We start from the raw sequence: 14,359 nt of genomic DNA on the forward strand, positions 1-14,359 counted from the left end.
TAAAGGTGAAGCAAAGCTTCTCAAATGTAGTTTCAGTCTCTCTTAAAGTCTCATTAACTAACAGACTTCATGGTGGTGGACAGAAGTGAGGAGGGGAATTAAAAAGAGGGCAAATGAGATTAAGCTGACAACTCAGATGAGAAATTATTCAAAATGGGACTCATTAGACTTGAATAAACCCCATGTTTTCCTCCAAACAAAAATAGATTTGTCTGGTAAATAATGAAAGCAATTTCACCACAGCATATTACATGAAACAACTAATCATGAAAAATGTCACAGCTTGAGAACCCTGACGGTTTTACACAAACTGGATTTGGATGAGAGTCTCTGACCGCAGTGTCATCCTCAGTTACACAATACAAACTCTCCATCTGGGCTGAATTTCCACTGAAAAACTAGTTCACTTTAAAAACACAAGTCATCAGTGCGGTTGCGATGAGAACAATACAGAGACATAAAAAAACGATTATTTTAGGATCTTCACCACCTCTCCAATTATAGGCACCGTGCTTTTGTTCATACAGACAGTTATGTAACCAGCTTTGTGGATTCAAATGAGGACCAGGGGCAGAGAGCACTTTTTGATTTAAGTAAAAACAACAGCTTCACTGACAAATGAATATTTTCCAAGCCTGACGTCATCAGAGGTCATTAGCAGAGGTTATTCTAAACGTCCTGAAGCTCCTTTAAAAAGAAAATAAGGGAAATTAGGACTGATATAAGCAAGGACGATGAAAAAAAGTTATTTTAAGGCTATTTGTTAAGAGAACTGCAGCAAAGAGTTGTCAACAAGGTGTCAACAAGGCTGAATCCCTTTTCCTGGGCTTAGCCTCCGAACTCTCACCACTTAATTCAGGTAGTGACTGAAACTGATAAATTATCAGTACCCTCCAACCTTGCTCACATCTGGCACCAAGATCCTGGCAGCGTGAGTGACCCGATTGTGTCTGGATTTTGCCAAATACAGATGTGAAAGTACTCAAGTGAGGAGAGATTTATTTTGACTACAAAGTTGATCGTAAAAAGTATCTTAAGTTAAATCACACTACACTACAAATCATACTACAAATACCGAAAATCATAATCACTGCTGTTGCGATACAATATTTCCTATAAAAAGATTTCCTCTTATTGTTTTTTTACTCCCATTAACAATAATCTCGAATATAATTCATTGAGACACTTTAAACTCTGCATTGCAATGATTGAAGAAAAACTAGTTCTGAAATAATATTTACATATTACGATCTGCAAAAGGTAGTTGGAATTTTCTTAAAATGCAAGTTCAAATCGCATAAAAAACGTTTTACCCCACAAAATATCCAAAGTGTTGTGTTTTTTTTGTTTTTTGTTTTTCAGATGCAAGAACATGAGTATCTGTGTTTCTAGGCTAAAGAAACTCCTAGAAGCATAATGAGGCCAATTCTTCAATTTTATTTTCTAATTAAAATAATCAAATTAGATTCCTCACCACAAAAAGAAGTAACACAAAATCACAAAATAAATGTTGAATTTACCAAACTGGAATATGAACTCCATTATTTGTCTTTTTTTTTCCAATGTTGTTATATGCAATACAATATTGATTCAGTTTGGGAATATGAAATTAGATTAAATAAACACAAAACACTGAAACTTACTGAAATATTTACAATAAAATAAAGTTTTGTTGAGGCCACAAGGACCTGATTTTCTCTCTACTCACTAAAAAAAGTGTAAGTCTCATGGAAGACACTTTGTTGGCATTGTGAAGGAATTGGTCTTTGACACTGCTCGGTTTAATGCCCTGAACCATTAGAAATAAAACCAATAAAACCCTTTTCTGACCCTTAAATCCTGACAGGTTCATCGAAGCCAAAGGAAAGACGGATAAGAACTGGATCTTCAGAAGGCAACAGTTCGCTATTCCCTTTGGAGCACTCTGAACCCAAATCAAAATGCTTAATATCTACTCAATCTTTAATTAACTTGTGCCTTACAGCATAAACGTTATCCTGAAGGAAATACTTGACTGCCACAAGCAGAAACACAACAATTAGATGCAGAGAGGTGAGTCTCGTCAATCATCCAAGCTTCTCCATGGTCATCAGTGACCTTCTAAATAATGTCTGAAAGAATGCTGGACCACAGCAGAACGAATGGCAGCGATAAAGGCATGTCTTTAGGTTGAATGGCCTGATCCTCTGGCGAGGGAGATGAAAGACAACAGAGGGGGAGGAGAAATAGTCTGGGAGAGACATAAATGGTGAGATAGAGAGGAAGAGATGCAACATTAAGCAGATTGATTTTAAAATTCAGCACATACCAGCAGGCTATAAATCACGAAAAAGAAAATGCATACACACACACGAAGGCAAACTGCTGTCATCTGTCGTGTTTATGAAGAGGAACAATATGGACACATGTCCTACGCTGGACAGTGCTGAAGAGGAGCACAACAAGGACTGCAGGCATAGGACTGTAAATATGGCTTCTGGACAGAGATCTAAGATGAACATGAAACAGGCTTAACCAAGCAGAAAAAGCCCCACAAAGTGTCCTCGAATCTACCCTTCAGGTTATTGCATAGCCAAGCACAAAGAGTGATTTCTTTCTTGGACAAATTCAAAAGCACTTGCTTTAGGCCACCTTGTCTAGTTCCAGCAACAACAACAAAAAAATAAAGAGGCCAAAGACAATAACCCAGAAGTATAATTTTGTGTCAGTGGCCCAAAAACATACACTGAGGACATACAAAACGTATGAGTGACTAACGAAGTAAAAGGTTACGTTTTGGAAGATATGATTCAGGAACAAAAACAAACATACTAACAGTTACGGTGGTGATGCTATGATGCTATAAGGCTGCTTGCTACCAACCTGTCATCTGTTGGTAACCTTAAGCTCAAGCATCTCAAGCAGCAGAACATTGACCAGCCAGTTCACCTCTTCTGACTGACCCAAAAAGGTGCAAGTTAGTCAAAGTCTAGTCCTACATCCCATTGAAATTATGGTACAACCTTATTACTAAATATATATCAATACTATGCATTTTAAAATTCAAATAAAACTTATAATGTAGAAAACTTTTCCCATTAAATCAGTTACATGTTGTTGAAAATCGCTTTTAAATCTAAATGTTATTTATTTGGTCTTCGACATTTTTTGAGTCTGAAGTAAGGCTTAGAAAAGGTTATCGTTTAAACACACACTAAAAGTCCCATTGGTGGCTCTCTGTGGTCAGTCATAGATGTTAATTACCAGTGCGTCTATGTGGCGAGATGTTTTTTCCCCACAGCGGTAAGCTCTGACCGCCCCACTGCTAATCCCGCTGTCCTTTAGATCCCACCAATTACTCTAATCAGAGTGAAGATGTGAAGCGCTTCTCTGTAAAAATCGACTAATTAAGACAAACAAGGCTGGTCATTTAGTGCTGCAGAAACTACTACGGCCAAAAAACTTCAGTCTTAGTGTGGTTGAGGAGCTTTCAACTACATAAATGAAGGCGCCTTCAAGGCTAATATTTAGAATCATGTGTAGAAATGTTTTCTTAAAAAGGTTTTGCTGTTGTATGTGGAGGCTTGTGTCTGTGTGTCACACAGCTTCAGAGGTTAATCTCTCTTTGTAGACAGGGATTCTGTCACTTCAAAGGGTTTGCTTCTCAAACAGAAAAAAAGGGACTGAAAGAGGACTCATATGCCATGCACTTTCACACAAATAACACAAAGGTTACTCCAGGTCTGAGGATTATTTATTTATTTGGAAGAATAAAGGCTCCAGTTGTGCGAAATAACTTCCTGCGCAAAATTTATACAGTTTTTTTCTCTCCCTTCACCTACACCAACCTCTTTTTTAAGAGAATATGTAAAGTTCTCAGTGGCTTTAGGCCCTAATCATCCTGCATTTCAGAGAAAGAAAACTAAACTCTGTTGCTGATCGCTGTGGAAATAAAACCAAGGGATCAAAGGTCCCAAAAAGTAATAGATCAAGCAGTGAATCTCCATCAGCCTGGAGTGCAATCACACACACCGAGTCTCTGTTTGCGCAGTTGTGTGTGTTCATTTGAAAGGACACACTCCAGGATATGTGCATATGTGAACACGTCTTTGATTTTATTTTTGGATTTTGGACCAATATTTGAGCAAGAGGCCGTGTGCTGTCCTGAACCACCTGAGAATATGATGCATTTTGGAACAAAAAAAAAGGTGTGGAGCAGATGGGGTGAGAACTGCTCTTTTTCCTCCCAATCCACACTTGTGTTAAATTGAGCTTCCACTCTGGCACAGCCTCAGCTGCTGGGAGCACAAAGAGAGGAAGTTTCCATTGAAATGAGAGAAAACAGGAGAGCTAAAGAAAGGGAGGGAGGGGGGGAGAGGAGGAGACAAAGTTTTAACAGCTTAGTTTGGGAATAAAAGAAAAAGAAGGTTCTGGGGAAAAAGCGACTTATTTACATGTAATAATTATACAAATAGTCAAGTACTATTAAGATAAATATTTTGGTTTTGCACTTTATTCAATGTCCTTCAACAAGAGTACTTTGATATTTATGTTTCATTTCTTTAATCCCATTTCAGAAATCTGAAAGTTTATATTTATTTACCATGGGCATGGATGTCAAGATCCTTTTAGCCTTTCGGTATTCTTTCTTTGCTGACTGACTATACAGCATCCAACTTCAGTCATTTATTTTTCTGAAATGAGCAGATTTGTCTACAATCATCAGCTTGGAAATTTCACGACAAACACTCCTGACTTTTCTATACTTGCCTTTTCAGAGTTTTTGATAGTGAACAAAACACTACAAAACCTGGGAACAAAGGAGGAAAAGAAGGAAGGACACAAAGTAGAAAGAAAGGACACAAGGCATTCAGACAATGATATAAGCAATGAGTTTTGACATGTGAAATTTTTGCCATACTTTTTTTCTCCACTGATTCAAACTCAGAAAACACTAAAATCAGCTTCTTTATCTGTACATTTCCACATTCAGTAAAACCTCTGCAGAACATCTGGCTCTGTTTCAGCTGCTTTGGTGAGATTTTATTAGAAACTGCATGATATGAATCCAAAGCATCCTCCTACTTCTCGTTCTGAGAACGCAGAACAAGTAAGATATTACTATCGTCTGTGACAATTGCATTAATTTGGGGCCAAGAAAACAATATCACTCAACTGCAACGAGAAAACAAAACAATCAATAAATCAATGACATAATCTTTTAACAGACTGTTGAACATTTAAAAAAGCTCTGAGGTCATTTAATCCAGTTCAATAAAGTCTAGTCTCCTTTCCTGCAATTCGTTGAGAGCCGATTCCTCTCATTCCAGCTTTGTTCACTTTGATCTTCTGAACCCAATTATTGTAAACAATCAGTTAATCCACAGCCTTTTTGTCTAGAACTGCCAACCGTAACCAAAACCTCTCACCTTCTATGTTTTATTTCTAAGCACATGTAACTGTTGGATTGCTTTTCTCACATGTTTTGTCATTCATTAAATGAATAAAAACCAAAAATGAGCTAGAACAGAAGCTTCTCATCACCCTCTACTTTTATGCATCGGGAAATGTGCTGCCAAAAGAAGGGGTGAGAGGGTGAAAGAGTTAAACATCGGAGGGGACGATATCAGCTTGTCTAAGCTCAGTGGAGCACAAGTCTCAGCTCCTCCTCGTCACTGTCTGTCAATGCTATTTCTGACACCTCAACGTCAGAAAGAATGGGAACCGAGATAGTGGAGACAAAGGAGGAGAGATGGACTGTGGCCAGAGAAGAGAATGAAAGGAAGGCTGGCTCTATTGCTGGGTTGTGAAAGCCCCGTGTTGGCAGCAGAGAATGATTTATTTGATGTGTGTGCGAGTGTGTTTGCATAAACCATCATACTACTAAAGTCAACACCTACCTGCTCTACCCAGACACCAGATCCTTCCTCAGGAGCCCAGATGATCATGGTTTTGTCCATGGAGGCTGAGAGCAGAATAAGAGGCTGTTGCAGCTTACCACCTGCAGGGGGAGACAAAGACACTGAGATGCTTACAAGATGAACGTTCACAGCTAATCTCATTCATAGTAAACTATTGGGAGAGGGGCTCTCACAGAAAGTCGCAAGTCGTTTTTTACAGATACAGTTTCAAGTTGTTTGTTCCAAGTTCAAATTCAAAGGAGTGAATGTTTTCTTGTTCATCCAACCATGTTATTTTAGTCTGCCCATAAAACTATGTTGCTCTATGCTAGAAAATCTAAAAACATAACATGTTGTGCCAGTCACAGGAGTAACAGATTATGCAAAGCAGGAATTCTAATTGTAAAGACCAACCAACAATAATTTTTAGCATCCTAAAAAATGTGCCTTGTTAGAGACTAACATTATTTCTACAACCTTATATGTCAAGATGTTTTTATTTAATGTTGAAAAGTTAAGAACAAAACTGTTTCCTAATTGGATTTTATTTGTTTACATGTTTAACAAACTGAGAAGGAGCACAAAAATACAGATTTTATCCAATTCAGCAGTGTCGTAAAGGGATGAACCTCATCTGGAAACTCTTTGATCAGTTCTATTTCAGAACCTAAACACTCAAACATACAGTAAATACAGGTTATGTCAATCTCAACTTCTAATACGTGACATTTTAACACAGTTGAAATAATAATATAAATAAATAAAATTAAAAATGTGATCTTAATTGTTGTGATTGCCATCTAAGCTGGACTCAGTTTGGCATCCATAGTTTAAAGAACGGCAAAAAACAAACAAACAAAACATAAGCACTAAAAAATACATTTCTATTTTGCATGTGAATTTGGACAAAAACTTCTGATGTGGCAAATTAAATAAGAACAACAGCAAAACGTAAGTAAATTCAAGTGTTCCTCTTTATTCAGAAAATTCTATCTTATGGAATAAGAAACTAGAAACAATTAACACAATTTCATACCACATTAACTTCTTTTTTTCCATAACTGAAAAATGACAAATTCAAATATTACTCATTACTGGGCAGGAGTCCTTGGAAAAAGCCTTAATGCTTTTTTAATTTAAACTACCTTCATAGACGGGGGGCTGCCAGCTGACTCCATAAACCCAGTTCTCATGTCCTGCCAAGACAGTTTCAAGGGACACTGCAAACCTTGAGACCAGTCCTGTGAAAAGAGCAAAATGGCCAAATGACGACAATAAACATGTCAGTAATATCAGGTAAACATGTCCTGATATTGAATCAAATACAAACATATATTGTACTAATTACAGGGCACATGAAAGTCTTTCTCTATAAAAAAAAATAATAATCTTTCCTCATTTGCTTAATTAACACATTTTTCTGTAATCAAGTCTGGCTGGCCCATTCACCTCTGTCCTTCACTTCAAAAACGTCCTCTTTCATTTTGATGACGGTGTGATCATCTTCTGTGTGGGTGTCTGTGCCAGATTTGGCACAGAGCCTCCACACTCTGATGAGAGAATCCTGTGAACAGCTGGCTAATAACAGCTCGTCCCCTGAATGAGACACGGAGAGAGAAAACCTGAAAATCTGCTCTCCAAGAAGCCTCAAAGTTACAAGGTCTAACACTGAATATGTTGTCGTGAAATCCCCACTAAAGGTGGAACACTACACAACATCTACTTTATATTATGCATATAATAGATGAAGGGAAGACTGACATGATACTGTCATAAATATAACACCTGCAATGAACATGAAGGAGTCTTCATAAATGTTTATGACTGTTGTCATAAAATGTCATTTGGTAAATGACATTTTTAATGCAAGACCCGTTAAGAGTGAGTTCAGCTGAGTTTTATTAATCACACAAAAAAGGAAGAGAATGGAAATATGCTGTATCATCAAGTAAAAATAGACCAATGAAAACACTAAATTGCTGCAAATTCGTCAATGTGTTTTAAAGCCTATATTGTCCTTATACAATTAAGCATTTAAAGTTGTAGATCAAGAGCCAATGAAGTGGCATCATTGTAAAATCCAGAAAAGGTATTATCTTTTAAGATTTTTTAAATAGTTCTCAATACATTTGTCCCACTTGAAGGACCCCAGTTTCAAACTTATTTGCCACCAGTAAACAACTGGCTAGCCTCAGACGTTTTACATCTCATGTAACAAAAATGAGCCAGATATGTGAACACTGAAACTTGTACAGTTTACATTTAATGGATTGTTTTTTTCTTCTCTTCATTAAATAATTATTTTACTGTTTTAATTTTTTTTTATAATAGCAGTTTTATACATCAACTTCTTAATTGTAATGAAGTTTTTTAATTCTGTTAATTTTAAATATGTTTAATTGTATTCTTTTTTTTTTTTTCTAAGCTGCAGTATAAGTTTTGAGAATTTTTTGCAAATATTTTGCTTAGTTTGATTTGGAAGTCATGGGCCTAAGGTTGGGCTATAAACAAAGGAGAAAAAGAGAAAGATGGCCAAATTAAACAAACGAGATGAGCTCAGACTGTATTAGAATTCAGCATAATTTAAAGATGATTGTGATTATGCACTTAAATGTTGGACAAAGAGGGACCTAGCCTTAATTTTCTGGTTATAATTGTCATCATACCCCAAGGTATCATGTCCAGAGAATTTAACAGCTGCTCCATCAGGGATCAATGAGAGGTTAGCATCTAACTGTGATGTAGCCAATAAGACAGCAGGACTACAAGCCAACACACAGACAGGTGGCAGACAAAGCCCAGGCTGGTTTTTTGCTGCATGTCCCCGTCTTTATACATAATGCATGTCAGCTTTTTTCTGTGGTGACTAGTCCAGTTTCATCCATGCCAAAAAAGACAAGCCATATTATCATAATGCTATAAATTCCTCATTTGAGAAAGATGTCAGGCTATTATGTCAGTAAAAGCACTGACACTTCATAACAGAAACTACAATTTGTTTTGGTTTCTGACTGAAAGTCTGCCAAAACTACATATAATTGTGACAAGAGAGCTTAAGTTTATTCTTAAATGGCTTAAACACAGTTGAGAAAGCATCTGCATCATTCTAGAAACTATATTTTTGTGACACTGACATACTGAATCCTAATTACAAAGTAAGAATTTTCTTTTTCTGGCACTGTTGCTGATGACCACCCAGTGCATCAGGTTGTAACCTTCACCTAAGGCCAGTAGAGCCACCAATTATCTGACGACCAAGCTACATGGGACAAAAAAAACAAAACAAAAAATAAATGCATAAAAAAGACAGTTAAATAGTAATCCTATTTATTTGGTTTCAATTTATTATTTTTGGAACTACTCCATTAACCCAACAATACCAGTCCAAATATAAATACATCTTCTCAGTCTGTTTTTTGTTTCTTTCAATGCTTTAATAGATAAGGTAACACTTGAAAATAATAAATCTGTTCATTATAATTCTTTATCAAGTATTGCAACTAATAAAGGTAAGGATAAAGGTTACATTACAAGTGTAGAACTAGAAGTTCCTGATTTCTTAAGCTTGTTAGTTAAAGCGACAGATGTTTTTCGTGTATTTTACCAGTCATAATGAATACTTCAAAAGCATATAAATACATGTAATTCTTCTTTCCTTGAATCTGACAATGAGGCAACAGAAACTGGCTTTCAAATTTACAGTGTGCTGATAGCACCTTAACAGACAAACTGACCAGTACATGCCCATTCCACTCCACGAACCCAGTCTTCATGCCCTTGCAGTGACATGGCTTTCTGCAGCTGCAAGGGAGCCATTTCACAGAGTCAGTAGTTGCCTTCAAGCCTCAGAAGCTCAGATTAAACAATTAGGATTCATGAACAACCTACCCCTAGGGGAGTAGTGAGGCTAGCTTACCTGACCACTCTCCTGCACATACAGATGCACCCTAGAGTCATCACCCCCACAGGCTAGTATGGGAACTTGAAATGCACATAAAGACAAAACACACAAACCATGGGCTTACTATCAGAATATTAATTTTAATATGCAGAGGCAGTGGAAGAATGATGTAAAAGGAAAAATGTGTGTGCAACTTAAAGGATGCTGAAAGAGCAGCTTGTGCTTACCTCCAGTGCCGGGCAAAAGAGCTAGAGAGACATCCATCATGAAACTGCTCCCAAATGACACATTATGGAGGCACTCAACTGAGGAGACATCCACACGGAAACATTTTCAGATGTGCTACAGCGACACAGTCACACAATTGTAAACAAATGGATTGTAGGACTCAGAAAGACTTCTAATGTCTATTTTAAGTATGTTTTCACCTTATGCATAAAAAGAGCAACCTAGATAATGTAATATTTACATTGGAGAAAGAAATTCAAGCTAAACTTATTTCAGGTTTTCAGAGACACCTCTAAAGCTTCACTTGTGTCCTTTTCCAGTGACAGGCAGGCAAAAAAAAACACTCAGGAAAAGGAAACTCAAATCCCAGACAACTTGAAAAGAAGAAAAGCAGATGAAGGCGATAACTTGAAGCTTCACTGACACCAAGGTGTCAAAACATATTTCTGTCAAAACCACATAAGAATCACTGAAATTGTATTTTTCAGTTTGACCCTCTAACATCAACTGACCACTGAAATAAAATCTACCAAAGAAAATTTGTTCAATCAATATTTTATAAAGAAGGAAAAACATTTAAATGACACAATTAATGACAGATTGAATCAGCCCAGGCAAGAAGAATGTTTTGCACATAGTGAAACTGATATCTACTTTAGTCATAAGGTACAGAGAGAACAATGAACTACAAACCAAACACAAAATATCATTAATAGCATCTTACAGTGTTTCAATTCAAGTAAATCATACATAAACTCTTCATGGTCTGCTTAATATTAAAAAGCTAGGGATAAAAAAAACAAAAAACAGCTCCAGTTCAAACTGATCACAACAGTTCTATAGTTTAACATCCCCCTACTCCACATGTTTGTTTGTTTTGTTTTATACCATAAAAACACAGCATAAAGTGAGCAGTTCATACTGGCTCAAGCTCAATGTGAACCATGTTGAAAATATGGGTGAAAAGGAGAAGAGTACATAAACTCAGAAATTAGACCACAAAGAAACAAACTAATGCAATAACTAACCAACTATCTGTAGAAATACTAACATTTTTGGTGGAGTTTTGAATCCAGAAACGGTACCAAATTTAAAGCTGGGAGCATTGTCCAAAGACGGTGTTCATCAAATGAATATTACTTATTCAAATTCAAAGGATGAATTTATGTTAAGTCCTGAAAGACATCTTCCCCTAATAGTAATTCTATCAGCCACTGTAAACCTATGAGAGTTATGAGAAATTTCTGTAGTAACACCAAAGAGGAATAGAAACATTGTTCAGAATAACAGTAACAAAAAACAGACTACAAATTACCAGCTGAAACATGGAAACTCTTATCTAAGATATAACAAAAAGCAGTTAAAAATGTAACCTGTTAAATCTGTTGAAGTATGAAGCCATCAAATTAGAAAGTGTCGAATGCAGCAATAAGATCAAACAGGACTGAAATAGAGACTAGGAGCTCTTTATGAGTCACTGCTGATGATTTTAACTGGAGCCATTTCTCTTCAATGGTTCTGCTTGGAGACAAAACTCGTTTGTAATTCAATACTGTAAAGTGAATTATCATTTGAAACAATTCAAGCCTTTTACCAAGAAAAGTGGAAGTTAGAAACTGGTCTATAAACATTGATTACCGATGGATCTGAGTTGTTTTCCTCAGCAGAGGTTTCATAATAGCACACCTGAGAAAAATAACAGATAATGCCCCCTTATGAGAAACAGTTATTTCTCCACTTTCTGTTAAGTAGTGAAATACAGAAGTGAACAATTTAGAGGGAGTGTATTAAAAAAATAAGCAGTGAGGCTCACGAAAATACACACATCACTGTTAACCTCCTTTTAAGAGATGCTGATAAATAATTTACAAATGCTTTCCATGTCTGTTCTACTTGTTTATTACCTTCTTTCTCATCACTGCAGAGCCATAATCTCACTGTGGAGTCAGATGAAGAAGAGGCTATGAGGATCTTACAGTCCTCCAGGTAGACAGCATCCACAGCATTGACAGGACCAGTGTGACCCTTACACTCCACTGACTGGACGAACTATGGCGTTACACAAAACATTTGTATTCAAGGTTTCTGTTTTTCATCACTAAAATTACAATGTGTACTATAAAAATATCATTTTCACCACACAACACTCAGATAAACAGAATTTTTTTTTTTCTAATCAGCTGAAGCTGAACCCAGTTGAGACCCAGAAAAGTTGAAATGTAGGCAGTTTACCTTCCCATGTTGAGCTTCCCAGAGGATGATCCGATTGTCTGAGCCTCCTGAGACGACATGACGCTCTGATGCTGCAACAATAAAATCAATACAACTTACAACTCGTTATCAACAAATTGGTTCAATAAAGAGTATGGAGCTTTATACATAAAACATTTTTAGAAAGTCCTTTTAGAAAATGCAGGGTCACCTTACAAGAAAAACAACAAATAACTAAATAAATAAAGAAATTAATACATGACATTATGACAGCAAAGAGGAATTCTTAAATCTAAATGCAAATATTAGGTGCGGTCAGTGAGAGGACCTAAATTGTAGAAACAACACATTAATACAAATGTTCCACAAGGAAGTAGCAAAGTGGGTGCAATATTCTCAGTCATGGTGAAAAGAAAATGAACTTTTTTTGAAATGTAACATTATAAAAAAAAGACCCTTATAGGTAGATCTTTTTTTCTAAATTAAATAAAACCTAAATGTAAACCATCTGGAACTGCCATAATCTATTGAATCAAAACTGTTTCATGACACAAAAGCAGAGAGTGAAACAGTGTTTTACTGTCTTAGCGACTTCTATAAAATGTCACGCAGTTGAACTAAAAACAACTCCAATGTGTGATCGAGTTCAACAGTTTCAACATAAAACTGCTAAACTCACTGTAAAACTTGGTGTATTGTGTTTCACATTCACTTCAGCCAGGGAATTCAGTTTTGCTTCTGCCTATTTTCAACAGTAGCTAAAATTACAACAAAATAAAAATAATGAAAAAAGAAACAATAATAAAAAACTTCCACAAGTAAGTGATTCCCTAATAAACTCAATAGCAATTTAACAAATATATGGTAGCTAAACAACTGCAGTGATTGAGTGGTCACCAGTAAGTGTGAGTATCCACATAAAGAAGATGCTCTGGCAGTTTGTTGATTTTCAAGTGTTTTCAAAATCAATACAGGAAGACAACACCAATGACCTTACAGACCTCAATCAAGGAATGGCGTTAAGATCATTTCCAAACAACTTTGACCATAGATTATACCACAGATTTTTTTTATCCTGAGTGCAGGCCATTCTTTGCTAAACTTGTCCATTTTCCAAAAATAGACAAGTTTATATGCCTTAAAAAGTGTGGTAACTGTCAATATAATTTGAAATAAAACAACTAAGGTATGTCTAACTTTACTTCCCCGCACTCTACACACATCATGGTTTTGTACAAATGTTCAATGTACTTAACAATAATAATAAAAAAAACTTATCCACACTCACCATTGTCTTTCTTGTGAACCCACTTGACTGCATTTACTCTCCCTTTGTGTCCATTCAGCAAAGCGACAACTCTTCTTTCCTGAAATTCAAACTATTCGTGTTAACCCAAATGTTTTAGGCGTTTTAAACAAACTCTCCGCACGAATCACGTTAGCAATCAGCACTCAGCAGCGAGAGAACTAAACTACTGACATATTTTACAGATTTTATCACCTGGGGTTCGTACAAGGCCACCGAGTTGCATGTCCCGAAAGCCACTGTTCCTCCCCGACCCCAAGAAACAACATTTGGAGTCCTATTTGCGCTGCACGCTATATGGCATGTCTCAATTACGGAAGCCGCCATCTTTGCTAGAGAAGTTGTGGGGTTACTTTAAAAGAGTCCGAGGGTGAACCGTTTCTGGGCATCAATGGTTCCACAGCCAAGTTACGTAAATATAATGCTTTTGTATTTAAAACAAATGCGCCACAAAAACTGTAAAACTGGTTGATCTACAAATACAAACTAGAACTGGACTGAACAGGAGTTAAGACACACAATACATTGCTTTTAATTGTAATAGAGAGCGCAAATCTGTTTTGTTTAAATTTAAATCATTTGAATTAAATTCCTTTCAACTCTTTTTTCAGAATCATAGCAAAGGCAGTGACTACAGCAGGTATGCATCAATAAAGCTCAGTGTTAAAAAAATATATACAGATACACAAAAACATGCATTTAGCTGATTCAGAAATCTTCAATCCATAGTTGAAATTGACATTTAAATTTATTTGGGTTTGAGGCTATTGGATTTATTTTATTTTGGGGGGGAAATGTCAAGTCAAGAGTCATCCTTATGATTTCGCACACTAT

At 36.4% G+C, this 14,359-nt stretch overlaps 1 protein-coding gene across 2 annotated transcripts in view; it reads right to left on the minus strand.

Annotated features, from left to right (window-relative positions):
• elp2 (elongator acetyltransferase complex subunit 2) overlaps positions 1-14,020 on the minus strand; it is a 28,724-nt gene extending 14,704 nt beyond the window's left edge. Inside the window, exons 1-10 of one of the 2 annotated variants that reach the window (XM_055058795.1) lie at positions 13,721-14,020; positions 13,508-13,586; positions 12,241-12,311; positions 11,913-12,057; positions 10,008-10,085; positions 9,796-9,860; positions 9,614-9,680; positions 7,329-7,475; positions 7,025-7,120; positions 5,880-5,980 (exon numbers count right to left, since the gene is read on the minus strand). In XM_055058795.1, the coding sequence (XP_054914770.1) occupies positions 5,880-5,980; positions 7,025-7,120; positions 7,329-7,475; positions 9,614-9,680; positions 9,796-9,860; positions 10,008-10,085; positions 11,913-12,057; positions 12,241-12,311; positions 13,508-13,586; positions 13,721-13,852 (981 nt within the window). In that variant the 5' untranslated portion in view covers positions 13,853-14,020. The remainder of the gene's footprint in view (positions 1-5,879; positions 5,981-7,024; positions 7,121-7,328; positions 7,476-9,613; positions 9,681-9,795; positions 9,861-10,007; positions 10,086-11,912; positions 12,058-12,240; positions 12,312-13,507; positions 13,587-13,720) is intronic. The other variant, XM_055058796.1, reaches the window with a different exon arrangement.
• Between the last annotated feature and the right edge of the window lie 339 nt (positions 14,021-14,359).

Source organism: Poeciliopsis prolifica, unplaced genomic scaffold (assembly GCF_027474105.1).
Source record: "Poeciliopsis prolifica strain line A6 unplaced genomic scaffold, Auburn_PproV2 SCAFFOLD052, whole genome shotgun sequence".
Taxonomy (NCBI): Eukaryota; Metazoa; Chordata; class Actinopteri; order Cyprinodontiformes; family Poeciliidae; genus Poeciliopsis; species Poeciliopsis prolifica.